Here is a 27,405-nt window from a genome sequence, read left to right on the forward strand (position 1 = left end):
ATAGTTGTGTTCTTCATCATTAGTACCGAGTGTGTTTCCCCTGACTAGGTAGGTACATCTGACCTGCTTGACTCATCTCTCACCTTGGAAGACGTTAAAAAAAGAAGCTCTTCTGGATGAGTCTCTACGCTACGAGGACAAAGTGGGTCTGATCTTTTAGATAAGATCAATCAACGCACGATATTTGGCTGAATTGCCATCTACAGAGAAAGAGAGTTGGTTTTGCGGCCATTTCGAGAGAGTTACTCTCCCAACAATGCCAGGCACCAAGAAGGAGAACTCTCTACAAAGTAAGGGAATTAAATAAACTGAAATTTAGTGATTGGAGAGGGGAGTAAAGTGCAAACGTTGAGAAGAGTACGTACCCAGTTGATGAGTGTGTAGAGTAACTGGTGGTATGATCCGAATGGGGACATTGACCAGGTCATATCAATCTGGGTCAATCTATAACTGCACGTGAACGTGACACAAAGACCTCACCACTCCATGTCATCCCATCTTGGACCCCTGCAACCCTCAGCCGTCTTTATCCCCGGAGCCACCCGTAGCCCTTAAACCGGGACAATGAGATCAGATCAGATCATTCGGCATCTAGATTTCTTCTTTATTGCGCTGCCGAGGCCGACTAACTGATCAACACGTATTTCTTTGCTGCAATATTTACAGGGGAGGTTGTTACATAAAAGGCACTGCAGCCCCCCACCATCAACGGCTACAGAGCACAGCACCCACATTATAGCACCCGCAGCACTAACTCATCACCCGCCGGGCCGCGTCAACTCTTTCAACATCATCAAATACAAAATATATATACTTCACCAAAATGTGCATCGTACTTTTAACCACCGCCCATCCCGATTATGCGCTCATCGCCATCGATAACCGGGACGAGTTCATTCTCAGACCTACGTCCCGACCTCACTGGTGGACTCACAGCACATCCGGCAGACCAGTCTTGTCATCCAGAGATCTCCAACGAGCAGAGAAAGGAACATGGATGGGACTCAGCAAAGACGGTCATCTAGCCGTGCTCACAAACTACCGAGAAACCGACATTAAAGATCAGAACCACCCTATTCATGCTGCTAAAAGCCGTGGTGGTATGGTCACCGCCTGGCTGGGAACGCCACCCGAGGAGAGCCTCAAAGATAGCGTTCACAAACTGGTGGAGAACGACGGAGTTAAAGGCGTCGGAGGATTCTCCATGGTTTGCGGCAAGCTGAGAAAAAATACTTCCGGAATCGCCATCGTTAGCAACAGAGCTGGCAATGTCAATGATGTGCCCATTATTGCCAAAGAGCGAGACGAGATGTGGGGGTTGAGTAACACGGCGTTTGATGCAACGGGCAAGGAAGAAGAATGGGCCAAGATTTCAATTGGAAAGAAACTCTTCCGCGAGGCCATTAACAGTTCTGTATCCGACAAGTTGAACCAAGAGGATCTGATTTCTAACCTGTTGGATGTCCTCACCCACGACACACTACCAAGGAACGAAAACGCCAGTCTGGTCGAGTATATCAGCGAGCTCAAGAAGAGCGTATTTATCCCATTGATCGGCGACGAAAAGCATCGAAAAGCGATGGAAGCCGCCATGGCGAAGGGACCCGGCGTGTGGGCGACAGACGACCAAAAAGCAGCCGAAGAACTCATGTCGGAAGGACGACCGGATCCAAGCACCACACCCATAATGGGCTTCGAGACAGGCATGTACGGTACGCAGCGTCAGACGGTGGTGTTGGTCGATTGGGAGGGTAAAGTCACCATGGTCGAAAGGGCGCTTTGGGACGGCAATGGCAACGCTGTGCCAAAAGGAGAGGGAGACTTGAAGTTTGAGTTTTCTATTAATGGATGGAATGATGAATCTTGTAACGGAAGTATTAATGGAGTAAATGGGGAGAGCAATGGACATTTGTAAATGGCGCTGTTGAGGAGTGACGACACTGGATACTACCTACTTTCCTAGAAGAGCACCAGACTAAGACAGACAGACAAGAGACTCTATATATCATATGCGTAACGTTGTTAATTGAATCTGCGGCGGCACTCAAAGCGTCGTTGATCGATGATGTAGCTGTTGTAGAGGAAGCAGAGGTGATTTAGTGTACACTGGAGGATTTGGCGGGCAATAGACATGCAGATGTGATTCAGTGTAAACAAAGGAAAATGAAAGATTGGTTGTGACAGTAACGAAGACGCGGGATGGAGTTTGTTATTTTTCTGTGAAATGCTTTAGTCGAGTGCTTTGTTTTGGTTATGGGAGTTGGGAGGTTTGACAGCTGCCTGACACTTCCAAAATACCCCCCCCCCTCCTGCATAGGACTGCGGAAGGAGAGACGCTGGAGTTTTTGTTCCTTTGCACCTGAGCAATCCTTTTTATTTCTGTATGTCCGCCACTGCCTGCTGGTTGACTGGACTGTTGTTTATTTTCTTTGTTGGCTGCTCAAACAACAACAACTTCACTTCCATTATCACCTCTTTTTGAACCACAATTCAACATAAACATCGCAGCTATGGACACCTTTCGTGCTGGACTTGAGGGAAAACGCCTCCCATCCTCTAAACTACGACTTCCAACCACAAGCAACTTCCTCACACGATCTAAGAGAAAGCGTCCAGTCGTCTCAGCACCCATTGGACCCGTCAAGAACTCCCGAGGCGCCGATTTTGTACGAAGCGACACACTAATCATTGTTCCCACTATCAAGGACTGTTGTTCAGACGACTCATCGTCCGACAAAGAGAATGCCCAGGCTATAAAGACTACTCGGCGCATCTCTGCTAGCTTCTCGACTCATGGATCACTTGCTAGCCCCCCTACAGTTGCTAAATCTGGCCTCACTGCGACAAGCTCTCATCAATCGCTCTTGTCTGCAGCTCCTATCAAGCCTCTACCGACTACAGCATCTTTTACAAACTTTTCAAGAAAGACACTAGCCAACAGTTCCAGCTACGGTGTCTATCCAACTGTGGACACGATCTTCCAAGACGAGAACGTCCCTCCCCCGGACCACAAAGAAGTAGCTCCCGCAGAGACAGTTTCCTCGACTATGAATAAGAGCCGTCTTCCCAAGTCTCGGACGTTGACTGTTTTGAGCGAAATCAGGAGTTCAATCTCTCGAACATCCATGAATTCGAAACCGTCTAGTCCTCGACCTCTTGCTGATCAGTCTCGCAAGGCGTCTTCATCTTCAACCAGTAGTCTACTCACATCCAGCTCATCCAGACTTTGTTTACCCGGATATTCCTCGACTTCTGCATCTCGAACTAATAGCACAAGCACCCTAGTGACGGAGCTGCTGCCGAAACCCGACCAAATCACCTCATCGCAACCTTCGGCATATTGGTCAGGTCGCTTCGTTTCTCTCCACGACCGCTTCCTCACTGAGGAGTTCAGCACTGAAGGTGCAGTGTCAAAAGATTCATCGTCCGACAACAGCTTCCGCGCTTTTGTGATGAAAACCGACCGTGCTGCTGTCAATTCTCGTCCAACACATCTTTCACACTCTACAACGACATCGGCTCTCACAAGCTTGACCGTCACGAAGCCACGCAACAAAACCAGCACTAAAGATGCTCGATGCTTGCGGGTCTTTCATCATCTCGAAAACCTTTGTATCACAATTGAAGCACGTCGATCCTTACTCGCCTGGCAGCAGACATATGCCCGTCGCATGGACAAGCCGAGTTTGCTCCCTCAAGGTGGCAGCATGGAACACAAGAGTTTGATGGGAAGGATATTCAGCGGCGGTAAAGGAACAAGCGGAAATACACGACACAGCCTGCCAGCTATGAATGGGCCATCAGGCCTTCCAGTATCGAAGAAGAGACCTAGCCTGGCTTCTAAGCAACGCGGGAAACGACTCTCCTTCAACTAGAAGCCTTTGTTTAAGAGAAAACCAAGGGGGGACGCTATTTGTATTCTTTGTTATATGGGTTTGTTTCTCATCGGTCCATTATGGTAAAAATGTGTACAGAGGTTCAAAGGGGAATCATGTCAGTCGACACTTGGGGTTTACGGGATACTTCGTTCTTTGTTATTAGCGCTTTGTTTGTGATATTGGGTGGGTGGCATGGATGTGGGAAAACACGCTTATGTGCATGGTATTGTATTTGGGTTCATCAGCATTTTTGTTTTGTATCGTGGTAAAGTTGCACTGCAGTCGAGCAGATAGATGGTTGCAGTTAATACACTAGACTCTTTTTTTGACCGGGATTGTGTCCTGTTGTGTGACGCGACGAGATGTGAGACAATCTGGTGGGGGACCTTGCATGAATGGATGAGGTACGCGTTTTGTGTATTTTAATGCTCGACATGAAGCATGTCCATGTATATGTGTTCATAGAGAAACTGTTAAGTTCTGTTGTAGATCAACGCCTTAAACTCCAATGCTGTAGCTGTAATCCTCCTTGCCCACCATTTCTATACCCTTTCCCTTCACTCAGTCTGCCAAAACGTACAATTCCTCCTCGTTCAGTCTTTTTTGCAAATACCGCCTCTACTTCCCAGCACGCAGATTACTCAGCCTTCTTACGGATACGCAGATAATCCCTAATCTGCTCATGCTTGCTGGCAAAGAACATGCCCTTAACATCATTGCGCCACACCAAAACGCCCACTTCCTCCGCAAAGCCTGCCACAGCCATGTACTCCTTGTGATCCTCAAAGTCCTTGAACAGAAAACCGCCCGTCGTCTTCATGCGTTCGTTTTCGAGCTGCCATAGACGGATCTGATCGACTACCGTGGGTGGAAGAACGGGTTTGTTGTTGAGCGAGGCTGTGCGGCGCATTTGATCGTGGGCGTGGGCGGATAGGTACGAAATGATTTGCTCGGCCGTGATGCCAAAGTTGATGGCTTGGCGGATGGACTGTCGCGAGATGCGCCCGGCTACCATGTCGGGGAAGCGCATCTGGAGTTTGGTGAAGAGTGCCAGAACGGCGATTTGCAACGTGGATTGCGTATAAGCGTAGATTCGGTAGTTGGTTTCAATAATAACGCTACCGCGCTGCTCATTACTGGATCCTGTCGCGCTGCTTCCTGGCGCGCGGGATTGGCCTGGTTGGAGGGCTGCTGCTGTGGCGGCTGCCACGCCGTCGCTGATGCTTCGGAGACTGTTGCTGCTTGATGTGAGTGTCGTGGCAAGTCGAGTGGGGAAGAACATGGATCGTTTGTGGTTGGGAATGTATATAAGACCAAAGTCGACGAGAGAGGGGAGCATGTTTTTGCGCTGCTCGGTTAACGCATTTGTGTCGTAGGCGCGGCCAAGTTCCATGCTGGCGAGGACAAAGAGAAAGGAAAGCATGTCAGTAGCTTCCAGACCAGCCATCTTGTTGACGTCCATAGCTTCAAGCCAGAGTAGCAAAAGGGTCCATACTTGAGCATTTGCCTCTTGCAGCAGGAACGTGAATCCCGCCTGGGTGATGCCAATAGCGCCGCTGGGTCTTCGGTCGACCAGACGGCCTGCGACGAGGAGTTCTTTCACGCTCTTATTCGGTCCAGAAGATTCTCCTGCGCTTTTGTATCCCACGCTAGAAACGACAAAGTGCAGGATGTCCTCCCACTTCTTTCGGGCATAGCGATCGAGGAAGTCAATATCGATTTCGGGGGGGATTTGTAGTGTGGACGGCACGCCGAATGAGTTGTGAGAGCCGCCACCAGAGAGCGCGAGTCGGAGGGAGACTTTGAAGTTGGTCGTGAGCTGCATCTCCTGCGGTCGTTCCTTGGAGGGTGTGGAGATTTGCACGATGTGCAAGACGCGCATGACGGACAGGGCCTGGTCCTTTTGGCGCTTGTGGCTCGGTTTCACCCAGTCGTCGAGGTCGCTGAGTAGTATTGGTTTCGGGTTGAAGAGGATGCGCATGACAAAAACCTTTGCTGTGGTATGTGTGTCAATGGGGGAGGGATCGCGCAGGAGACGATGATGACGTACCAAGCTGTGGTAGCATGCGACGAAAGATGGCGAGAGCGGTCGAGGGCTGCTGGTAGAGCTTTCTAAATGTCGTACCGGGCAGCTTCTCGAGATACTCTGCGAGTTGAAGCGAAGGCGTGACTGACATGGTGGGCGGCGATTGGGGAGTTTGAACGCTCGTTAGTCAGTCAAGTTGTAAAAGGTGCTATCGCATGATCGATGGAAGAGATATTATAAAAGTGTCGGATGAATAGAAGATGCGGAGGTGCTAGTAAGCCTCAGGTGAATGAATGCGCGCTGCTTTGTTGTTGTCGTGAAGTACAAATGTGTCGTGTTGAATATGAAGATCAAAGAATTTGGTGTTGGAGCTCATAGCTCCAGGCATCGATTTTTGGTTAGGGACCTGTAGGGACGCGGTTTCAGCGGGAAAAGCCCGGTAGATTACGTCATGCATGTACCCCAGAGTCGATCACTTCACGTGTGACTGTTGAAGCATTTAGGAGGAAATTAGGATATTAGTTTATGCTATTTAGACAAGACTCTTAGGTCCTTTATTTCTATTTCCCAAATCTTAGAGTAGCGCGTTACGAGGTATGGTAATGTCACAGGATTGTTATATGCATTCGCTCTGTTCCCTATTCAGGCATGTATACACGTATGCGCTTTGCTGGCTTCTTAAAGTGGATGGGTTACATTACCAGCAATCAGATCTGTCACACCAGTTCGAACACGGTGTGTGAACGTATCTGTTACAGCTGGTTGTGTGGGATTGCAAATGCAAGGTTGTAGTAGTAGATCTGCAAGTAACCGACTTCGGCTATGTCCGCCAAGTCGTTAATATTATTGTATCTGTCTAAATATAGTGCGAGGTACATGGTTATCATGAGCGTGACTGGTCTCATCTGTGGCTGTTATTGAGACCTCCATGCAATATGGGATGAACACAGGTATTGTACTCTACAAGATTATCAACAATGAGGCTATTCAATAAGGATACAGTTGATGCAATAATTGGTATAAAAAAGAAAGAAAAAGATAATGTACAGAGGCCGCTCATACTATATATACATGACATTCGCTCATTAACCCTTCTTCAACGCCGAATCTACCTCTTTCGCAACCTCTATACTCTCCCTCAACACACGCTTCTCTTCCGCTGACAACTCCATAACCTCACTATCCGTCATACAGCTCATATCATCCTTTGTCCTACCCTTGTGCCACTTGCCATCCATCATCCAATACTCCGCAACTTCATATCCATCCGGATCCACCCTCTTGTTCTTCAACAAGCTCCCGTTGTACCACAACAGCTTATCTTTTTGATCTGTATGCGCAATAACAAAACTGCACACCTCCGTCACATTTCCCTCCTTTCCTTTGCCCCATCCCAGCATGGAGCCGTAATGCTTCTCGAACTCGTACCGGGAACCACCGAGCTCTAACCCGAGCCACCAGGACTCTTTGTCGCCGTGGCCGAGCCGGTAGGTGACCTCTTCGCGGACGTCGTGTGTGTTTTGCCACGCTACGTGGAGAAGGCCGACGAGGTTGCTTACTCGCCCTTTGTTGAGGACGACTACCCCTGAATCGCATTCTTCGGCGTAGTCTTCGGTCCACACGAGGGAGTTGTTCATCTCTGCTGTTGGTTCCTTGATCTGGTCCTTCCACCACTCGTGTCTCTGCTTAAAAGCATGCTGCCAAAGCAGTCTGTCGTGAAAGAGCAGAACACCCTTTTCGGTATATGCCCGCTGCTCAAATAGCTTCTCGGGTTGTTGGAGAAAAACAGCATCTGCGTCCAGGAGGATCGCTTCCTCAAATCGAGATCCCAGCAGCGCAAAGGCCTTGATAGCCCATCCTCCATCCTTGAGCTTCAGAGTTGTATCGTCAAAGACGGTAAAGATGTCGAGAAACTCGACACCAGATGCACCATCCAAGTTCGATATCCTGTTGCGGTCCTTTTTCGGTAAGTCATCTTCTCCCGCATACACGATCTGAATTGGTAGTTTTGAGCCGAGGACCTTTCGTAGGCTGACGATCAAGTGGCCAGCAAAGCGAACGGATTGCTCTCCACCTCCAACGGGGATTACAATTCCTCGAGAACCCTTGCCGAAAGAATTCCTCAGATCAGATAGAGGAGTTTGTGTTCGAGGTTTACGCGGTGGGTGCTTCAGAAAAGGAAAAAGATTTTGGGCGGCTGACTCTACGACATTTCGTAGCTCACGCCCAGAACGTGAGGCCGTTCCAATTTGCTCCGACCTTGACAACCATTTGCTCAACTCCCTCGATCTCTGCCCAACCTCCCAGAAAGTGGTTTTATAAGGAGCCTTTACCGGATTCTCATTGTACGTCTTTGCCTGTTGAGTAATATTCCCTAATTCAGCCTCACTGATAGGCGCCGCCGACCAGCCATTAGAGAAACTGGAGCTTTTCCAAGTGACCAGGATAAGAAAGATGGAAAAGGCAGCGAAAATCCCCAGACGGACAAGAGCACGAGGAGGGTCTCTTATTAGTTGGCTGACTCTGAATATGAGCGCTGAAGCCAGCGACATGATTAAAGGAATGAAGTCGCTTTAGGCTCGTGGTCGCGTGGACATTGAGAGAAATGAATTGAGAGAAATGAATTGAGAGTGGATGGATGAGAGATGAAGAGGGAATGGCGTAAGCGGCGGGACCTAATTAATCCTCTAGAGTGGACTAGGCCCCTGTCTGTGATGACGAAAAATAGCACACCCAACAACTTGAGAGATGGCAGTTTCAGGATTGTCTTGGCTGAGAGAACAAGACGATTTTATGTCTATTTTGTTTTCTCTTTTTTTGTCACAAACCCTGTCACCTTGTATACGCACAGGTGAGAAGCTTCTTTTCTTTTTAGAAACGAAATGGCAGGATATCATTCTCTAGTCTCATCTGAAGTACTTCAGCCTGGCAAGTTGGGCAAAGATCCATGATGGGATGCAGGGATTATCATAGTCTTAGCTGTTGGTTATCAGCTTGTCTGCCTTGTTCCATTGCTACTTGTTGCTACGCTACCTCATAACTATTGGCTCAAGTTGGATGATCTCAATGCTAAACCCTCACTCTTTGGGCAGTGTTGAGATTGCAAAAAAGGTACATTTATTTCAGCAATACCTTGTCTTCTGTATTTCCACTGCTGCAATACCTTGATGGTGAAGTTACAAGCGAGGTAGTCTTATGGGATGTTTTATAAATGCTCTCTACTGCAGTTGGTTGAAGTTGTCACCAACAGTTATAGACCCTCTGGCTAATAGTTGTCCAAATAAATTGAGTGTTTAGCGCCGTCCTTGGCCACTTCATGTTGTTTGCTTCGTAGCCGCCATTACTCAAAATAGATGGACCCTCAGAGTCAACAGACAATTATTCTCAAAAACCTGGTAAAGACTAAATAATGATAGCAACATCTTTTGTAATCAAGCGTGTATGTCTCCATAACCTAGATAGAAGAGTCAGGTGGTGTGACAATGCAAAAGCAAACCCCAATAAGCAGAGAAAAGTCCTGGATTAAACCCGTAACAAGTAAAGACAATCCCATGAAGACCATCCAATTGCAACAATCAGATCATCCCAGAAAGATACAGCCAAGCCAACACAGTCCATAATTAGTAGCCATGAGCCGCCGCAGCCCTACAGATCTTGTAACAGCCAGTCTCTAAAACTCAAGTCCTTCCCTCTCAGGGGCCGAGTCCATCATTCCCCGTTTCTTCAACCTCGTAACCATCTCCGAAATGCATCCGAGTCACATCTTCAGTATCACCATCCTCTTGCTGCCCCAAGTCATCGCTCAAGAGGGCATATGCTGGGGCGTTAATGGTATGCAATGGAAAGACAATCACAAGTGCCCTGGCTCTTCCGCCTGTTGTGGCCCGGACGCAACATGTATGCCGAACCGCCTCTGCCAGAGAAAAGGACAAGCAAAGAACCAGTTCGTCAGAGGACCTTGTGCTGTTGCACCTTATGATAGGAAGAAGTATACGGCTATCTGTATCAAAGGTAAGTCCAACCTATTCACTGATAGATCTATCGTTACTAACCTGTTACGACAGAAGAAACAAATAACCGTTTCCCACGAGTTGAGCAATGCGATGATGGAAGCTACTGCTGTAACTACGACTCGGGATGCTGCGTTGGAGGCCGTGGTGTATTTCTTAGCTCGGATGGTAGCATAGAGGATAATTCAACCTCGACAACTTCTGAGCTTTCATCAACATTCTCGACGTTGTCCACAACACTGTCAACATTCTCAACCGAATACTCGACTACAACTTCCGAACCATCCACGACTGCAACAGCGGAAGCTGACACTGAAGATGAAGATGCTGACAACAGTCAAGGAGTCAAGATCGGACTTGGCGTCGGTATACCAATCGCTGCCATCATTGCTGGTCTGTCCACCTGGCTTTTCTTTCGCAGACGGTCCAAGAAGCAAAACCTACCTTCTTCATACCCTGCGACGAGTAACATGTATGAAAAATCTGGTGCCAAGATTCTTTGGACGCCGCAGGAACTTGATGGTTATAATGGGATGACTGGAGTTTACAATGGACGGAGTGCAAAGATTCCTGGAAAGCCACAGGAGCTTCAAGGTTGATGGATAGTGATTAGGAATGACGCAGAAATTTATAATGATCAGGAGTACTGGAGTCAATTGGAAGAGTTTATAGATCGTCTATGAAAGATATCTGCAATAGATCAGTAAGAATGCCTTTGTCTTTTCGCATCTTGGTGTTTTGTTAGGAGCAATATGGGGGGAACGCTTGATCGGGGATGATAGCGTTGTCAAATGCAATCTCTTGACTATAGCTTCATTATAATTGGGCTAAAGCAATGCCCGCCCGTGTCTAAAATGAACACTCGACTGAATGATCCAGAGTTGGTGAGGGTAGTAGATGATGTCTCCTAAATGAGCACTTGAGGAATAAATCTGATTACGTCAGTCTCCATGTGGGGCCGGATCGGGTTCGCGGGGAGTTTACCCCGGCTCTCGGCTACAGTACCTTGGTAGTACAGGTACTCAAGCTTCACCCCCGATCAATATCTCAAGTCGCGCTTTTGACAAGACAACACTTTAACCATTGCCTACCAAACTCACAAAAATGGCCAAGAAACTTAACCCCACTCAGTTCACCAAAGCGGTTCGTCCCAGTTACATCTGCAATACGTGGATCAGGAAGAATTGTTCACTAACAAGTGCCTCCTCAGGTCGTCCGCTCATTCATGAAAGACTCGGGTCTTGAGCCAACGTACGTCCCCTAACGATGTCCCGGCATCCTCTAAGGATCCGTCACTAATCTCCCTCATTCTGCAGACTCCTCGGAAAGCATGTACGTCAAACGCCATCCAACTTTCCCCAAAGATTCTAACATTGCTTCAGTTCCGTGTCGTCAGTGCCACAGAAGGCAGGGTAGACTTTGAAGTAGACATTCAGAAACAACATACAGTTGGTCGCCGCACCTAGTATACTGTCAAATCCGCTTACCTATCCACCAGAACCGACTTCAGACTATCCACGGCGGCACCCTCGCCAGTCTCGTTGATCTCGGTGGTTCACTCGCAGTAGCTTCAACAGGCCGCTTCTCCACAGGTGTCTCAACTGACTTGAACGGTACGCACCCTCATCTCTCTCTTGGCAAGTCACCCTGCTGACTCGACAGTGACCTATCTGAGTCCCGGAGGCTGCCCTGGTGATCTTCTCAAAGGAACTGCTATTCTGGACAAGATCGGAAAGACACTTGCTTATACACAGGTGACTTTTACCAATAGCAAGGGACAGCTTGCTGCGCGGGGAAGCCATACCAAGTAAGTCTTGCATCATTATCGTGAATTACTTGTGCTGATTGTGGTAGATATGTCGCCGGCACAATGGGCGAGGCCGGGCCTTTCGTTGCACCTGCAGAGTTTTCGGATGTTGACTAGATGAGCGTGGGTTACGGTATAGAAAGTCATAGATGCGTTAGAATAGAAAGCATGACTAAAGGATACAGTTGACTATTGGGTTTTGGCGCAACTTCTTGAAGTGATATAGTGGATGCACCGGAATAAGAGATACCGTCTATTGGATATAAGAATAAATGAAAATATATATGACAAATTCTGTACGCTCTCATGCAGCTCTTGCATTGGAACCACCCTCCCACGTCATGATCATGCTGTCGCTAAACTGAACCAATCCTTCAATCGCATTTCCAGTACCTTGTACACCATGCTCTGACACCCCAAGAACAGCAACCGCCGAGTCTACTTGCCCTCCTCATCCTGCTTCGAAGAGTTCTGTTGCTTAGACCAGATCCCGTTGGCTTTGGCGCGACCCAAAACATACACGATGACCAGGGTTACAAACTGCGGCCAGATCCTGAAAATGACTTCAAGTATGTAGAAGTAGAGCTTGTACTCGACACGAGGCGCGGACCAGTAGCTGCCAAAGTTTTCCCAAGCAGCCATAGACGCCATGGCGAAACTCGTGTGCAGAAGCCAGACAACAGAAGCGACGACGAGCATAGTAGAGGCCTGTGATGTGGTGTCAGTATATGTCGCATTCCATAAGTCAATAGACAAACGTACCCAAGTAAGATTCTTGTCAGCCTTTGCCTGCTTCTTGACCATGACAGCCTTGACAAAAACGGCAAGGGATATCACAAAGATCAAGACCCTGGTAGCAAGTTCAACCTTTAGGCCCTTCTCGTGGCAATCTGCTCCGATATCAATGTCGCCGTACCTAAGATCGAATATGGAGCGAATCTGAAGACCAAAGAAAGTCAAGGCCAATGCAAACAAAACAAAAGCCATACCATAAGAAACGTGTCGAAGTTTCTTGCCTGCAGCACTGCCGGAGTAGAGTGTGAAGATTGCGGTACTCAGACGAAGAAGAATGATTGCGATGAGGATATCAGTAACCACATCGCTCAGCTTGGCAACCATTCGGAAGACGGGGGTACAGATCCCAAGAGCCTCCATCATACTGGCGTATCTTCCCCAGTCAAAGTCCTCATCTTCAGGGTCTCTGTAGTTGTACGTGGCGCTGAAGATAAGATACGTGCTGTAGTTGCCAATGTCAAAGAAGGCATGTCTGGGGGGTCGCTGTCAGCAAAACCACTGGATGTTTTGTATTGGTATTAGACTTACACAGAGAATATGAAGAGAGCGTATTTGGCATATGTAAATGCTGTTCTCACAGGGTCCTTTTGACTCCGTACTGTGCAGAGGGAACTGAAGAAGAGGTATAGAGAGGGGATGTAGGAGCCCACAGCGACCATCACCACGTGGGCGAGGGCCACTTTATCAAGGATATTCATCATTGTGTGTGTATTTGAACTTGTAAATTTCAATGACTCTTCTCAAGTAGTTTGCCCAACAAAAAGTGTATGTAGAGGAGGGGTAGTCGAGATGCTTCGTAGGATGAATGTGAATGTAGAGACTGAAGTGAAGAATCGAGCTTCATGAAGCCTTATATCCAAAGCTGTCTATATCAGAACTTCCTATTCCATCACGAGTCGACCATCTCAAGACTCATTTGAGAAATGGAAATTCGCCAACAAGACTTACAGTCAAGGATCAGTGTCGAATGATGAACCAATGAGGAAATGGCCATGCTGCGACTTGGGCAAGGGTACCCTTGTTGGTCTGGCCAGCACTGCCTCTTGGGGCGTAGAATTGATGTTTCTACAGGCTAAAGAGACAGCATGATTTAGCATGTGCGATTTGTCGCGTGGACTACAATCACCGTTTGCAATTGCTATGCAGGGTGAGCTGTAAGTCGTAGTTAATTTGTGGTGACTCGCGAGGGCTGGGATCCTGGCAATGCTAGATTCTCATTCTTGTCCCCCCCAACATCTCGACTCAAGATACTCCTGGCCTTGGGCACTTGGCGTGTTAAATCGTAGATGTCATTTCAGTCGCCTCTGAGTACCTATGTTGAAAGGTCTTCCATAACTAGAGAATACAGCGGGCTGCAGTTGTTGAAGCTGGTGTCTCGAAACTCAGCCTCCATAGCGGAGATGCTCGTCGTATTCACACATAGCCGAAAATTAATAGTAAATGTTTTGATCATTCGCTTCCCAGGCAGTCAGTCCATACTCCCAAAAATGGAAATAGCCGATCAAGATGCCCTGCAGCTTATACTGGCGATTAAGAGTGGAACGGTGTCGTCAATATTGGGTAGAAATTTAACCTTCGCTTGGACACTTTGTTTAATGGGCCCTGTAATTGTATTTTGCGAAAAGGCTATGCTTCGAGATCTATCGTGGATCTAGAAGCTCGGCCAGAGTGATCCACTGTCGCAATGCACCAAGCCTAGGTCAAGTCTGCGCCGTAACTTTGCATGTTATATAACACGCGGTTTGGCGAGGAGGCCTCCTGACTGAGATATTGGCTACAGTCGTGTGTAGCTGAATGGTAGAGATCAGAGACTCAGAATCATGGCACATAGCAAGTGTGGGAATGCACACTGGCATGTCTCCATTAACGTGTCGGTAATTGAAGGTGAGATGGTGCTCCAATGGGTTTTACTCGTCTTTCCAGACCATCAGTCCTGCGACCCAGTCACCAGGGGTTCTGTTTTCCGCAGCTGTGCTCTCATGCATCCCGGTGACCTTCAATAATAACTTTTGCCATTCTGGTTAGAGTAAGCATCAAGAAGAGTGACTCCAAAATATGCGAGAGAACAAGGAATGCGGGGGCGCTGGAGGCGATAGTAGACTGCTGTGGTCATCGAATTAGTATAAGACAAGAGGAATTGATAGAAGAGCTTCTCTACCACTTACCTAGCCCTGATGATCTTGGAGATCCGATCTCCGGCCCGTTTGGACACCGGCTCCGGGAGTGGTCCCCTCCGAATCGGAGTCCGGGATCACCGCATCCAAGGGTAACCGAAGAGCCTCTCCATCCCCAACTGAAGAATGCGCGGAATTCATGGCTCTTTCTGCAGGGAGTCCCCCATCCTCCACCACCGCTACCTGTTGCGCCGTCTCAACCCACGCGGCAGCGAGTGCCTCTTCATGGCGCTAGATCTCATAGTTAGAGACTATCAACTTTGGCTAGGCAGATAGGTAAGAACGATATATATTTGGCTTACCAAATGCGCCGCGGTTTGGAGGTGTCTTTGGAGTCTAGCCCAACCTGGGATATCTAGGCCATAACAGCCGATGCCCACAACACGACACACAGCCGTCCCCTCCAGCGCCCAGTCAACCTCAGAGCACGGGAGATGGGCATACAGGGAACCCATCAAGTGCTCCCTAGCCGAACTCTGGCGTTGATGGTGGCCTTGAGCTCGGGACTATTGGACATCTATCAGCCCAATGCACTAACATAGAACCGCAACAGAGCTACCAATCGGTGATTCAATACTTACTCGTAGGCTTTGGCGAGGCAGGGGCCTCGGTGGGAGGAGTCTCGGTGGGAGGTTGATCCATTGCTGGATTAGGGTCCTCCATGACCCAACCGAGACTCTCGTCCCAGGCCGCCCAATCTGCCAACGCATCGTTCTCGACTAGGCATGGGACCGACATGGTGCTAAGTTAGGTAGTGTTAGTACAGTTACCATGGGAAGGTTATATGAAGAATAGTACCATTGGACATACGTGATGATTGGCAATGTGGATGGATGGCTTCACTGTCTTACAATAGGAAGGGACATGATCACATACTGCTACGTAATCCCTGGGTATCATGTCTGCATCTTGAGGAAGGTGCACCTGGCTGGTGGAGTGGACATTATGTCTGCGTCTTGAGGAAGGTGCGCCTGCCCAGTGAGATAGACATCAACTCTAAAAGGGAGGAAGGAGCAAAAGACCCATGGCAGGTAACAATTGAACCGTCGCTTAGATATTTTATTTAACGTAATTGTTATTATTATTACCATTATTATGCTTCAATTTAATCACAAATCTAGAAGCTTTCTCATACAGTGCTCCAATCCATGTTGTGAATACTGATGCCAACCCATCGCTCGAAGTCATAATTCTCGACATCACCATCGTCCTATAGCCCTTCCTCCGCTGTCAAAAGAAACTTCTCAGAAAAAGGCTTCTTCACACCAGATACCGTACAGAACTTCTCTAGATTTATAGTATAGTGGTACAGCAGAAAGCGATGTGGTCCGCCGAAATACATCCATGTGTCGCATTTGTCCTCTCCTATCTATATTGTCGCCAGTGGCCTGGTTAAGGAACCCCAGCCCAAGCATGTGGGATTTATGGTCGTCCATTACTTCGAAGACCAGATAGTCAGTCGTAGTACCCGTCTTCGGGCCTGGAAGCTTGTCAAGCCCTTTGTCAAGCCCACCAGGAGTGTGGATAGTGTGCTGGACTCGTTGTAGAACGCCTACATGGGGTAGTTTGAGGTATGACAATGGGATAACAGTGACTCACGATAGAGGGGAGTGATGTTCTTGGCCATCATTACTAATGCGATACCAGTGTTCTCGAGGTAGAACACACAGTCTTCCTCATCTTCGATCAGTGGAAGACGTCCGTTGACCAGGAAACTGGAATGACCAGGAAACTGGAATGAGTCTTTACTTTCTACACTGGCGGAACATTGGCGTTATTATGATCGTACATCCAGTCCTGGTTGACTGTGCAGGTTGTGGGTTCTTGTTTGTAGTTTCCAGGGGGCCATGGTAATTTGGGAACTTCTGTCAGCAAAAGCTGGTCAATGGACGCTGTCGTTGCCAGCTTGAGTAGAACTGCTTCAAGAAGATCTTGGACTAATCCAACGGCGTTTGTAGATGGCTTACTTGCAATGTTAAGAGCGAGTATATTGGTAGTAAGTATATAGCCTGAGAATGTGTCAGGGGACTAATATTTTAATCATGACAGCGACGCAGTGCGATCGCAGGAGAAAGGTACGATCTCAAATCGAGCGAGAGCCAGGGGCTAATATATAGAAGAAGTGAAGCAAGGCGAGAAACCTGGTTGGGTGAAGTAGAAGAGAAAAAAAGAAATGAAGAAGGATGAGATGACGTTATATAGACGAGCCAAAGTAGACAAATCTTTGCTACTATCTAAAAGCGCGCAGTGAATCACAGTCCATCTTTGCCTGTTGTCTTGCGTTTTCCAGGTCGATAGACTGCTGGCAATCCGCTTGGTGTACACCAACGCCGGCAACCTATGTCACTCCTCGAAATCAGTCAATTGCATTCAAGTTTCCTTTGCTTGTTGTTCTGTGATTTGCAAGTTGGTACGTAGTTTGTGCTCGCGTTTTTCAGATATGGGCTTGAGATGGTAACAACTGCCATGTTGCAATGGGCAAGCGCCTGATGTGTGATTGCAAACTGACTACAAACTGACCACAATCTTCCAAGCAAATCAAGGATAGTAACACTCAATGTGCTCAGGCTGAAGATTGTTCTCTTGTTCTAACGGCACATGGGTTTTGATGAGCCCTTTTAAGTCCTGGCGGTGGACCCTGAGGTTGCAGTACATCGGCACTGCTTGCTTAAGAAATAAAACAATTTAGTGATTTTATGCTACCTTAGGCCTGCTCTTATATTATTTAGTTTCTTTGCCATGATTCAGTCTCGTGGTCTCTGCCATCTTGGCGAGCTAGGTATGGTCAATGGCGTTGAGGTATAGTAAAGTGAGGGTTGATCGTAGAACTTTAAGCTTCCAACCCCAAACCACTCCTAGAGCCATCAACTATCCAGTCAGAAACGACATGCTGCGCTCTTGAAGGATTCAATCTTTGACAATTCAATAAACTGGTACTTGGTAATAGTCCATACGTCCTCTATCCACCCATTCAATGCAGGGACAACCCATAAGATCGGGCAAAATATGCCGATGACCAGACTGTAGTATCAACATGACTATAATTCATTAGAAGTTCATTTCGGACGATTGAGAAGTCCCAGGTCGGTAACTGAGCGTCCACTCCCCATCAAGCCTATGTTTAGTATATACTCGTCGTTAAGGTTATATCCATCAACCGTTGAATTTTAAACGTCGTGGCTTAGTGGCAAGGCTTAGACAACCCTTCCAAAAGTGGAAATTGCCGAGAAATATCTTCCAATTGGAGACTGACCAGATGAAACCTCGATGAAGCGAACAAACTCTCTTATTCCCGACATGTCTTGAGACAAAGACCATCGATGGGTATATCGCTAGTATTGAAATGTCGAATTAAATAAATATCTATACACAGAACAGTCATATTTGACACCCCCTTCTCTCTTATGGTAGTTCAACCCGGTCCGCGTTCGCGCTCATCTCCACAGGCTTCACAGGTTGGTAGTGGCCGTAATTCGGGCTATTGTGGTTTTCCATGGGAGGCTTAACCATATAATCGTCTTGAACCGCAGCTGGCTTCGCAGCACGGCTCTTCTTTCGTCGCCATAGCCAGAATCCAACTCCGAGTCCAATTAGCACGACTCCTGCTCCAATGCCCACGCCTAGTCCGATGGGCAACGCGTTGCTGCTTCCTCCGCTGCTTGAGGACGATGTTTCAGCGGCAGATGTGCTTGTGTGTGTAACTGTAGAGCGTGTCGAGCTGCCTGTTTCAGTAGGGGCGTCGCTGGCGGTCGATGTGTCCTCGACGACTCTTGTCGCGTCTGAAGGGATAGTTGTGATGACTTTGACAGGGTCCAGTGTGAAAACTTGTGTTGAGTTATTGCAGTCGCAGCCGCCGAATCCATAGCAGCAAAATTTGCCTGCTCCACAGGGCGAAACTCCGTTGCCGTTGCCTTGACATTCCTTGATACAGGTTGGATCGTCCCAGTTCTCCTCCGTACAAGAGTTGATGAAGTACGGAGACAAAGCATCCTTATTTGAGGTAACACAGAGACCGTTACTGGCACAACTATCTCCTCGAGAACAGCAGCTCTTTACTTTGCCGCTGGGGTCGCAGGGGAACTGGTCGAGGACCTGGTTCTTGTCTTCACCGAAGCAGCTCGCCATGGTGGTTGTGGGTCGAAAGAGACTTGCTCAGTGTGCTGATAGACTCGTTCAATGTATCGATAAAGACTCGTATAGATAGACTCGCGTGTGAATTCAATAGTCTGAAGTTGGGGGAAAATAAAAGCTGAGGAAAAGAAGAGGGCCTCAGGGGCGGCGGAGAGATTTCAGTTTATCTACCCAACTCCAACTCCTACGGAAAACAACACACGACAGAACAATCCTTCCTCGGTCTCGTCAAAAGAGTAAGCACCAGTGATACAATCCCTGCATCTTGTTACCGCTGCGCCGCTCTCTCCGCCCTAGTAGGGCATTCGGACATGGACTGGGGCCAATGAGATTATATACCGTACGATATCTGGACTGGGAATAGACAGGGTAGTGATTCAACTTTTGCAGGGGTTGCAGGGTCTCCAGTTCTCGGTTATTTGACGGTCTGGTTGATAGGGCTGCGAGAATGTTGGGTCTGTGTACAGAGGAGTTGAGTTTTGGGTCGAGTTTGAGCTATTCTGCCAACTGTGACATGGCGTCTAATACTATAATAGTCAGAAAAGACGAGAGACACTTGAGGGGAGTTGGTAGATGCGACGAGACATGTGGCTGTGGCTACCGGAAGGATTCAGGATCCTTGTCAGTCTAATTAATGAGCTGAAGGATCATCACAATAACGCCTTGTCCAAGAAACTTGCCAATACGCGAATACAACCTCGTGAACAATGCGTCTTTGGTCATGATAGTCGAGACGGTATGTCGAGTATATTATAGTATATACTGGTGAACGATTGCTGTTGTGTAGGTCTTGGTTCAACAGTTACACTACTAACGGCCCGCAACCCTCCCGGTATTTAGCCCCCAATAAGTGAGATGAGATGAGATTACTATTATGTGGGCATCTTCCAAAAAGCAAGCAAGGGAGGGGGACAATCTCAAACAGTTGCACCCATTTGCACTTTTCATGCGCTATCGAGACTGTTAGGCGCCGCCATGAGACACTATTGGGTTTTGGACACAGAGTTGTCATATCCAACACGGGTCGGAAATAACAGGATTTAATGACATGCCACCGATCTCAATATGAGACAAGCATGATGATCTTGGCAGTACCCTAGACAAGAGTAGAGACAACAATTGTCGAGTTTGGCAAGGCTGCAATACCACAACCCAACGCCTCTCAAAGCTGCAGAGTGAGGGACCGAGTTAATATCAGACTTTAAAAATTGCAGAGCCATTAAATAGCCCAGCACCTAATCTTTAACCCTTCTACTTCAGTGGAGTCAAGTAGTCTACCGTCAGAGTCAATGTCTTACCGCAGGCACGCGGCGCACATGAACCAACTAACAAAAGCTTAGCATATGACCCAGCGATGGGATTTGCAGAGCTAAGCAACCTTGTGATAGAGCCGCATGCAAACTTCTGAACCAGAGATGTAGATCTAAAGAAGCCACTGTAAAGACAATCAATGGCGCGCTATAGTAGTTCACGGTTTAACACAAATAACACATTAAAGTAAGATGTAATTAATTCTCAATTAACCTAGGTCTGCATTACCCATCAAACAGCGAAAGGTATCTACTGGGTCTTCTTGTTCGCAACCTGTTTTCCCTGCGCAGTATATCTCACATACGCAAAAGCACCCAGTGCACCGACGGCCAGAATAGCAGCATTGCCTACATTCCTCATTAGCATTCCCTAACCAAACAAATAGACAAGACAAGGGGGGATACTCACTGGCTACAAATTTGCCAACACCACCAGTGACGTCCACAAGACCAGAGACGACATCACCAATAAGGTTGAAAAGCCCCTGAACAAAGCCCAGAACCGCCGAAAGGATAGAGTGAATGATAGTGTAGACGGTGTTGAAGACCGAAGCGAGAAGCTCGTAGATGGAGGCGAAGAGGTCGTTAATAGCACTAGTGATAGCCATTTTGAAGGAATGAGTTGTTGAGTTCAAGGGAAAGAGGTTGTGATTAAAGAAGAAGAAAAAGAGCTGGTCTTGGCTCCTTTTTAAACGTCAGCTTCTTTCTTAGACAATAAAGAAGAAATCTTGTTCCTGGGTTTGGAGTCGTGACGTCGTCAGACGGACTCAGAAATGATAATGTGCATGTGACGTCACCTCGAGGATGTTGTGTGTGAAACCAAGTGAACCACGCGACACGAATAGAGAAGGTCCTTTGAGATAAGTATTGCGTCTTTATGAGGTAAGGTCGCAAGAGAGTCACGGGATAGTATCGCCTTCTGGAGAGTGGGTGATGCCATGTGACTTGATCGCTGGCCAAGACATTGGAGCAACTCAATGATCTTCATGGATTTAAGCATATAAAGAGGCTATCTAGAGCGGCGATCATTATATGTACATTAATAAACAGAAATAGTGCGATAGACAGGCTACTGAGTAAATCGCTATTCACCTAACTGCTGAGAGTACAGGAGGTGGAGAGTATGCCATCAAACGTCGAATACGTCTGGCTTCCCAGTTCGACGGATTGTCTATATCTTTGCGCCCAACATATTAAATGATCGGCTCTCCTTCTCCGAGGTACTCGAGTGTTAATCTGCCCGGGTCGGCTGCTCTAAAGAGATGTAACTCCGGCCCTCTGCCTAAATCTGTAGACCAAGCCGTGCCTGAGGCACAACGCATCACGGCCGAGTTACTCAACTGCTGCAAAGAGATAAAACGATTTCGACTAAAGCTGTAATTAGACAAGACTTATAGACAATTATCCCCTTGGATTTGAGACAGCTTCCTCGACGGTCACTCACCATCAATCACGACACCCGATGCTCAACCATTATAATATCGTAAATTCGTTAATAATATAGATGTTTCCATCAAAGATTCCTATACCCTCCCAAACTTGTCTAAGTCTTTCCAGAATAAAATATACACCAAGAAAATCCGTTATATATCCAACGTATACTACCCAAGACAAATTCGGTTGCCCGCTCATTAGCCATCAAGGCGCTTCGTTTCCTTCTTTTCCCAATTTCGTAATCGCTACAGGCTCGTCTCGTATACGACAGCCCGTTCAAGTGAGAGTAGCAAACATGGCCCGCATGAGCTTTGGAGGAGGTCCTGTGTAGCCGAGTCAGCCACACGTTCTCAATAAGTAGAAACAAAAAGGCGCACCTCTAACGGTACTTAGGTACGCTAATGGCCATCCTACCTTTCTTGTCCTTCTCGATGCGAGGAGGTTTACGGTGCAGAACTTCCTTTTCGACACGTTCTTCCCTGATGACCAGCTGGCCGTCGGGCAAGCGCTCAGCGCGGACAAGCTCGCCACCGGTGGAGCGGCCTCTGGGTCGGTGGGCCAGCTCACGCTCGAGAGCCTTGATCTCCTTTCGAATGTCCTTGCCGTTGCGAGATCTTGAACGGGTTCGAACAACAAGCTCCTCGGTGGGGGCGTGGTGGTGATGATGATAACTGTCCCGGTAGTAAGAGTCATAGCTGGACATGCTAGTTGTGGTTCGAGATGGCGACACATCTCGAATGACAGTTTCCTCGTAGTCATAAACAGATTGCTGAGGAGGACCTCCCATTGGGGGACCACCCATAGGAGGGCCGCCCATCGGGGGTGCGCCCATTGGAGGGGGTCCCGGTTGGTAAAAGGCGGGAGGAGGCACTGGCTGGGCCATGTGAGGAGGAGGCTGGTAGTAAACCGGTGGTGGTGCCGGAGTCGGCATTGGCATAGGCTGAGGTACGTGTTGAACGGGAGGAGGAGCTGGAGTTGCCTGGACGGGAGGTGCAGGTGTAGGCGCAGGTGGTTCCTGGACAACAGGAGGTGGAGGAGGAGGAGTCTTTGCTGGTGGTGGCTCAGGAGTAGGCTCCCTCACTGTCTCTGGGGGTGCAGGCAAAGCAGCTGTGGGTGCCTTGGGTTCTCGAGAAGCAGCAATTTCAGCCTCGACTGCAACGGTGTTAGTCTAGTTCATGATAAATATACGAAAAACTTACCCTTCTTATAGTCCTCGCTGACCTTGAGCAGCTCGTCGATGTTGTCTTGACCAAGAGCCTTCTGGACAATGATTGTGTGACCCTAACCATGTTAGTTTCTGATAGAAAAATTGGCGCTTTTCACAAACCTCTTCAAAGAATGGGTATCCAAGATCAATAAGAGCTCGCTTGGAAACAAGCTTGGCTGGAATGCGGGTCTTGCCCTTCTTGGGATACTCGCTCCTCACCGTAGTGCCTCCGCTGCTGCTGGAGGAACGGCTGGAAGAGCTGGAAGAGTAGGAGCTGCTTCGAACGGAACGAGTTCGAGTTGAGCGCGACTCGCGGCTGCGGTCACGACCACGACCACGGCTCTTGCGGGATCGGGTGTACTCTCTCTCCCGAACACGTTCAGGCATGGATCGGTAATCCTCGTCGCCGTAAAAGTCGGGCTCAGCGACTTTGATGTCATCGTAATACTCGTCGTTGTATCTCCTGGGCGGTGGCAGTCCTCGGCTCTTGGGCAGAGGAATAGGCTGATAAGGAGGAGCTCTGTAATCTTCTCGAGGATCTCGAGGACGAACGTCTTCGCGGCGAGCGGGAGCTGGGTATTCCTCACGGTGTTCGAAGAATTTGGGTCGGCGGTCATAAGTGTCAAGAGATGATTGTCTGCGGAGGAAGCCGGGTCGACGAGGAGGAGATTCACGACGAGGATAGTCTCGCTCTCGTTCCCTCTCTAGGACGTCAGTTCGGCGAGCCCAAGGAGGAGGGGCCTCTCGCTCTCTCTCGCGCTCTCGCTGAAGCTGAGGAGGGTATCGAGGGTCATCTGGATAGCGACGATCTCGGCTCATGTTGTCTTCTTCATAGTAACCGCGACCAGGTCGACGGTCATATCGCTCATCTGAGTGGTCGCGAGGTCGAGTGCTGCGAGTGTACGAGGCTGCATCATCGTCGGGGCGGCCTCGGGACATGCGCTCCAAGCGCTCGCGATCCCAGCGTTCGGCCATTTTGATTCTGGTGCTTTGTGGGTGTGGCTGCCAAGAGCAAACCGAAACGTATATAAGGCTAGTCGTCAGCCGGTGTTGAAGGCGTCGTTGTCGAAAGGGTATCGAGTAGAGAGGTTGATAAAGAGAAGAAAGAGAGGAAATGTACTGGAGGGTGGGCGGGATAAGTGACTTGATGAGAAGAGTGGGAGCGACAGAGACAAGGATTGGACGAGCCAAGATGGAGGGTGAGTGTCGTAGAGAGAGCCATGGCCGATGACGTTGACAGGTTGAGACATGACCCCGCTTGTCGAGACGAGACATCCCATTTCCAGGGCCGAACGAGGCTTAGTGGAGTAATTGCACTTCCACTGGACATGCTAGCGGCTTGTGACTACCGCTGAAGTTGCAGGGGATAGAGAGACAGGAAGAGCCTTGAAGGTTCTGTTGCTTGTCCGTTCAGGTGATGACGCCCTGTGATGAGATGGAGATGGACCCTTGATAATTGCTGAGACAGAGAAAAGACAGCTGATAGGTAGAGTACGACATGACACCAGCAGACAGACACAAGACAAGACTCGACAGGAGGACTCGACAGGCTTTGAAACGTTACGTACTGTACACAAAGAAACTCTCCTCAGCCCACCACCAAAAAGGCCTCGACGCCCAAAGCACAAACCAAGTGGGCCGGCAGCCAAAAGCCGGTTATGGCACCTAATAAAATGCAGGGACTGGGGTTATTGTTCGGAGGGCTATATCTACATGATAAAATGTGTAAAAGTCTGCATCTAAAATAAAAGAAAGGATGATTAAATGGTATGTCAAGTAGCATTTCCAAGGCGATGATCCTCACGTGGGCCAACGGAACCACAAAGTTGCCGTTCTAAAAATGGCATCTCCGTCAATCATTTTCTCCATGATGATTTTCTACATAAACTTGACAATGGACAAAGTTTCTCAGCCTGCAGGGTCTTCCCCTGAATAAGGCTAACTTGGACACAGTTCGACCGTCGTCTTTGCCGTGCTTTGTTTCTATTGGTAGTGACTGACGGAACAGGCCGTGTCTTTGTCTTTGGGATTTCCAAATCTTATTGCCTGTCAGCTCACAAAAGGCAACCGTGATTGTACCATCCTCCCTCCATCAACTACCGTCATAATGTCTGTGCAACCAGTCGGTGAATCAGGCTCGCTGACCTTAAAGTTTCAGCAACCAAATAACAAACTTGTTGAAGTGCTTCTCTTCTAAACTCTTACTCGTCTGACCAGATTCATCCTTGAACATCAAAGTTGCAGTGCTAAAAGCAAGCAAGGACCTCTTGGTTACAAGGAGGGGGAATGTTTTCTGTACGATGACGTCGCACTCGTGTCCACTAAAACCTCCAATCCCCGAGCCAATCAGGCCTATCAACACGTGAAACCTGTAATGGAAGCTGTCAAAGTCCCCAGTGATCATCGTGAATGCTTCGGCTGGATCCGATATTAACTCTATACTGTAGTAGATTGGGTATTAACCTCTTACTCTGTCTGGTGCCTGATCTCCCATCCCTTCTGGAGTCTCGATCTTCTTAATCTTCCGACGACCGCGATGGGGGGAACCCCTGTTCAGCTCGTCCTACCCTTCTTGTGCCTTGGCCCACCCACTGTTAGTCTCCAACTGCCCTGCATGCGATGCCAACTCAGTTTATTTACTCTGTTCCACCTTTTGATATAATAACGGCCGTCCCATGGTAGCGCTTCCTCACGGTCCATTTGTCTCAGTTGTTGGCCGAATACTCGCCTACGCTGTGGTCGCGAGGATACCCTTGCTTCCTCTTTCAGTGCGAGTCCACTTACGAAGTGTTTAACTTTTCTTTGTTCAAGAGTGGATTTACGAATGATCAAAGCATTGTACGTCTGATCGGTCATCATAAATATCACTCTGAAGCTGTATGTAACGCCGATCGGGCTCACGGTATGTGATCCAGTCAATTACTAATCGTACTAAATAACATCGAGACCTCCAATCAACAACTCATGGAAACAGCCTGCGCAAACAGAGCGTACGTGTCAGCATGATTAATGTTCTGCTCAGCCGTCAAACTTCTCAGAAAACTGTATCCGTAACCGCCGAAATCCGACGTGCCCTTGATCTGGTTCAAATGTGTCATCTCATGCAAGTTGGTATTACCCTTATCCTGCCCATGACAATTCGTCGTCGTAGCCGGCAACCGGTCAAAGTACAAGTCACAGTATGACATGTAGTTACCGTTGGGGACAGTATACGCGAGAACACCATTCTTGCACGCGCCGTACACGTCGCTGCAGTAGTAGCGCATCTCCCCGGAATCGATGGTCCCGCACGCCGCCGTGATCTTGGCGAACACGTCGGCCACCGTGGCTCGCGTCGCCGCGTCGGATCTCTTAAAGTACTCGTCCATCTTGTCGGCGGGCCCGTTGGCGGCTGCTTGTTGCGCGGCCGCGGCTTGGCTAACGCATTGTGCCAGAGCTGCTTGGGTCACTGCAAACCTATCACCGTTGCAGTCGCTCTGGACCTGCGCGCGCTTGCTGTGGAAGGCGGTGCGGACGGAAAAGGCCTGGGTGCCGTCTACTTCGGCATCGATTTGGTTGGAGTAGAATGGTATGGAGCCCACCAGCTCGGTTGTGTTTTCCTCGGCGTAGGATAGGACGCCAGATGATAGGACGCTGAACTTGCCGCCAGCGGAAAGGTCGTGAAATTCGGCAATGTCAAAACTCGTTTCGTAAGATCCGCCAGCAGGAATGGTTTCGAAGGAGGTGTCGTCAAGCAAAGAGGTGTCGATAGATAGGTAAACGCCGTCAAAAGGAACAGGCTGTTTTACTGTTTTGGTGTTAGTATATGTTTGACTGTAGTATGGGGTGAGTAGATGATATTGGGTAGTATTTTGGAGTATTTCCTGGTAGGTGTATAGATATTCGATGCCGTGATCAACTTGATACTACGGCGTCCACCTAGCCTACTCAATTTACCACCCAACATCATCGAACCCAGTACCCCTGGGAGTCTTACCAGCAGTAGCACTAAAGTCACTAGCAGAGTAAACCTGGGCCCTCTCAACAGGAGCTTCATCAAGAAATGTCCCCAATTTAAGGAGCTTCAAGTTTCGGCTACCATTATTCGTAACGACAGCCTTGACTTTCGAGTTGCCCTGCAGCTCAAGCTCGACGTTTAAAGGTGTAGGAGCGCGCCCACCAGTCAGGGGCACAGCAGCAGCCAAAGAGGCGAAAGCAAGACCAGCAGCAAGCCACTTCATAATGAACGATAGACCAGATCGAACTAACAAAAAGAGTGTAAAGAAATTAATGAGAGAAAAAGAAGATAAAACGAATGAATGGAAATTAAAATAAACGACGGAGAAGCTGTGGGAGAATAGGGATCGTAAAGCATTGCGAGATATAGAAGAGTACTTATAAACGAGTCTGTAGTAGTTTCAGCCCTTGGGGAAAGGTGGTTCTGGGGACAGGGACATGGGACGATTGCGATCTTAAGGCTTGGGTCTGAGGGTGAACCGTGGGTAGTATCAAGGATTCGTTTCGGGGCGTTATGGTTGCTCAATTTGTTTGACACAAGTGAAGGTCCTTGGCGATATATTAACAAGACGTTAATTCTCCGAGCCATGGATGTATGAATTGAGATGGGTATATTAAACTCAGCCTTCCTCATAAT

General features: G+C 48.4%; 13 protein-coding genes across 13 annotated transcripts; 4 read left to right on the top strand and 9 right to left on the bottom strand.

Moving 5' to 3' along the window:
• Positions 1–729: 729 nt before the first annotated feature.
• On the top strand, positions 730–2,011 carry FGSG_13396 (uncharacterized protein). The gene has a single exon (XM_011322190.1). It carries the CDS (start codon positions 824–826, stop codon positions 1,913–1,915), a length of 1,092 nt encoding a protein of 363 aa, XP_011320492.1. The 5' UTR covers positions 730–823; the 3' UTR covers positions 1,916–2,011.
• A 499-nt stretch (positions 2,012–2,510) lies between these two features.
• FGSG_13397 (uncharacterized protein) lies at positions 2,511–3,875 on the top strand (the record flags this gene model as incomplete). The annotated part of the gene is made up of 1 exon (XM_011322191.1): positions 2,511–3,875. One exon carries the CDS (start codon positions 2,511–2,513, stop codon positions 3,873–3,875), a length of 1,365 nt encoding a protein of 454 aa, XP_011320493.1.
• A 640-nt stretch (positions 3,876–4,515) lies between these two features.
• FGSG_08299 (uncharacterized protein) lies at positions 4,516–6,055 on the bottom strand (the record flags this gene model as incomplete). The annotated part of the gene is made up of 2 exons (XM_011322192.1): positions 4,516–5,873; positions 5,929–6,055. 2 exons carry the CDS (start codon positions 6,053–6,055, stop codon positions 4,516–4,518), a joined length of 1,485 nt encoding a protein of 494 aa, XP_011320494.1.
• A 934-nt stretch (positions 6,056–6,989) lies between these two features.
• On the bottom strand, positions 6,990–8,456 carry FGSG_08298 (uncharacterized protein; the record flags this gene model as incomplete). The annotated part of the gene is made up of 1 exon (XM_011322193.1): positions 6,990–8,456. The coding sequence occupies one exon, from the start codon at positions 8,454–8,456 to the stop codon at positions 6,990–6,992; it is 1,467 nt and encodes a 488-aa protein (XP_011320495.1).
• Positions 8,457–9,803: 1,347 nt separating this feature from the next.
• On the top strand, positions 9,804–10,513 carry FGSG_08297 (uncharacterized protein; the record flags this gene model as incomplete). The annotated part of the gene is made up of 2 exons (XM_011322194.1): positions 9,804–9,915; positions 9,969–10,513. 2 exons carry the CDS (start codon positions 9,804–9,806, stop codon positions 10,511–10,513), a joined length of 657 nt encoding a protein of 218 aa, XP_011320496.1.
• A 505-nt stretch (positions 10,514–11,018) lies between these two features.
• Positions 11,019–11,838, top strand: FGSG_08296 (uncharacterized protein; the record flags this gene model as incomplete). Its single annotated transcript, XM_011322195.1, has 6 exons — positions 11,019–11,057; positions 11,125–11,165; positions 11,231–11,246; positions 11,413–11,527; positions 11,577–11,721; positions 11,769–11,838. 6 exons carry the CDS (start codon positions 11,019–11,021, stop codon positions 11,836–11,838), a joined length of 426 nt encoding a protein of 141 aa, XP_011320497.1.
• Positions 11,839–12,159: 321 nt separating this feature from the next.
• FGSG_08295 (uncharacterized protein) lies at positions 12,160–13,217 on the bottom strand (the record flags this gene model as incomplete). Its single annotated transcript, XM_011322196.1, has 3 exons — positions 12,160–12,429; positions 12,484–12,988; positions 13,045–13,217. 3 exons carry the CDS (start codon positions 13,215–13,217, stop codon positions 12,160–12,162), a joined length of 948 nt encoding a protein of 315 aa, XP_011320498.1.
• A 1,464-nt stretch (positions 13,218–14,681) lies between these two features.
• FGSG_08294 (uncharacterized protein) lies at positions 14,682–15,428 on the bottom strand (the record flags this gene model as incomplete). The annotated part of the gene is made up of 4 exons (XM_011322197.1): positions 14,682–14,921; positions 14,993–15,196; positions 15,229–15,245; positions 15,362–15,428. The coding sequence occupies 4 exons, from the start codon at positions 15,426–15,428 to the stop codon at positions 14,682–14,684; spliced, it is 528 nt and encodes a 175-aa protein (XP_011320499.1).
• Positions 15,429–15,934: 506 nt separating this feature from the next.
• FGSG_08293 (uncharacterized protein) lies at positions 15,935–16,539 on the bottom strand (the record flags this gene model as incomplete). The annotated part of the gene is made up of 3 exons (XM_011322198.1): positions 15,935–16,242; positions 16,290–16,422; positions 16,480–16,539. 3 exons carry the CDS (start codon positions 16,537–16,539, stop codon positions 15,935–15,937), a joined length of 501 nt encoding a protein of 166 aa, XP_011320500.1.
• A 1,553-nt stretch (positions 16,540–18,092) lies between these two features.
• Positions 18,093–18,815, bottom strand: FGSG_08292 (uncharacterized protein; the record flags this gene model as incomplete). Its single annotated transcript, XM_011322199.1, has 1 exon — positions 18,093–18,815. One exon carries the CDS (start codon positions 18,813–18,815, stop codon positions 18,093–18,095), a length of 723 nt encoding a protein of 240 aa, XP_011320501.1.
• Positions 18,816–20,315: 1,500 nt separating this feature from the next.
• On the bottom strand, positions 20,316–20,784 carry FGSG_08291 (uncharacterized protein). The gene is made up of 2 exons (XM_011322200.1): positions 20,541–20,784; positions 20,316–20,479 (listed from the first exon to the last, which is right to left on the bottom strand). Exons 1-2 carry the CDS (start codon positions 20,737–20,739, stop codon positions 20,382–20,384), a joined length of 297 nt encoding a protein of 98 aa, XP_011320502.1. The 5' UTR covers positions 20,740–20,784; the 3' UTR covers positions 20,316–20,381.
• A 1,022-nt stretch (positions 20,785–21,806) lies between these two features.
• On the bottom strand, positions 21,807–23,868 carry FGSG_08290 (uncharacterized protein). The gene is made up of 4 exons (XM_011322201.1): positions 22,893–23,868; positions 22,765–22,846; positions 21,980–22,717; positions 21,807–21,888 (listed from the first exon to the last, which is right to left on the bottom strand). The coding sequence occupies exons 1-4, from the start codon at positions 23,745–23,747 to the stop codon at positions 21,842–21,844; spliced, it is 1,722 nt and encodes a 573-aa protein (XP_011320503.1). The 5' UTR covers positions 23,748–23,868; the 3' UTR covers positions 21,807–21,841.
• A 1,460-nt stretch (positions 23,869–25,328) lies between these two features.
• Positions 25,329–26,992, bottom strand: FGSG_08289 (uncharacterized protein; the record flags this gene model as incomplete). The annotated part of the gene is made up of 2 exons (XM_011322202.1): positions 25,329–26,585; positions 26,709–26,992. 2 exons carry the CDS (start codon positions 26,990–26,992, stop codon positions 25,727–25,729), a joined length of 1,143 nt encoding a protein of 380 aa, XP_011320504.1. The 3' UTR covers positions 25,329–25,726.
• Positions 26,993–27,405: the final 413 nt, after the last annotated feature.

Source organism: Fusarium graminearum, chromosome 2, assembly GCF_000240135.3.
Source record: "Fusarium graminearum PH-1 chromosome 2, whole genome shotgun sequence".
Lineage (NCBI taxonomy): Eukaryota > Fungi > Ascomycota > Sordariomycetes > Hypocreales > Nectriaceae > Fusarium > Fusarium graminearum.

What these genes read in the sequence shown, in the direction of transcription:
- FGSG_13396 (XM_011322190.1), top strand. Translation starts at nt 824, where the DNA reads ATGTGCATCGTACTTTTAACCACCGCCCATCCCGATTATGCGCTCATC.
- FGSG_08290 (XM_011322201.1), bottom strand. Translation starts at nt 23,747, where the DNA reads ATGGCCGAACGCTGGGATCGCGAGCGCTTGGAGCGCATGTCCCGAGGC. An exon ending in GATACCCATTCTTTGAAGAG is followed by an intron (nt 22,847 to 22,892) that starts GTTTGTGAAAAG and finishes TAACATGGTTAG; the next exon opens with GGTCACACAATCATTGTCCA. An exon ending in CATCGAGAAGGACAAGAAAG is followed by an intron (nt 21,889 to 21,979) that starts GTAGGATGGCCA and finishes TCGGCTACACAG; the next exon opens with GACCTCCTCCAAAGCTCATG.
- FGSG_08291 (XM_011322200.1), bottom strand. Translation starts at nt 20,739, where the DNA reads ATGGCTATCACTAGTGCTATTAACGACCTCTTCGCCTCCATCTACGAG. An exon ending in TGTTGGCAAATTTGTAGCCA is followed by an intron (nt 20,480 to 20,540) that starts GTGAGTATCCCC and finishes TGAGGAATGTAG; the next exon opens with GCAATGCTGCTATTCTGGCC.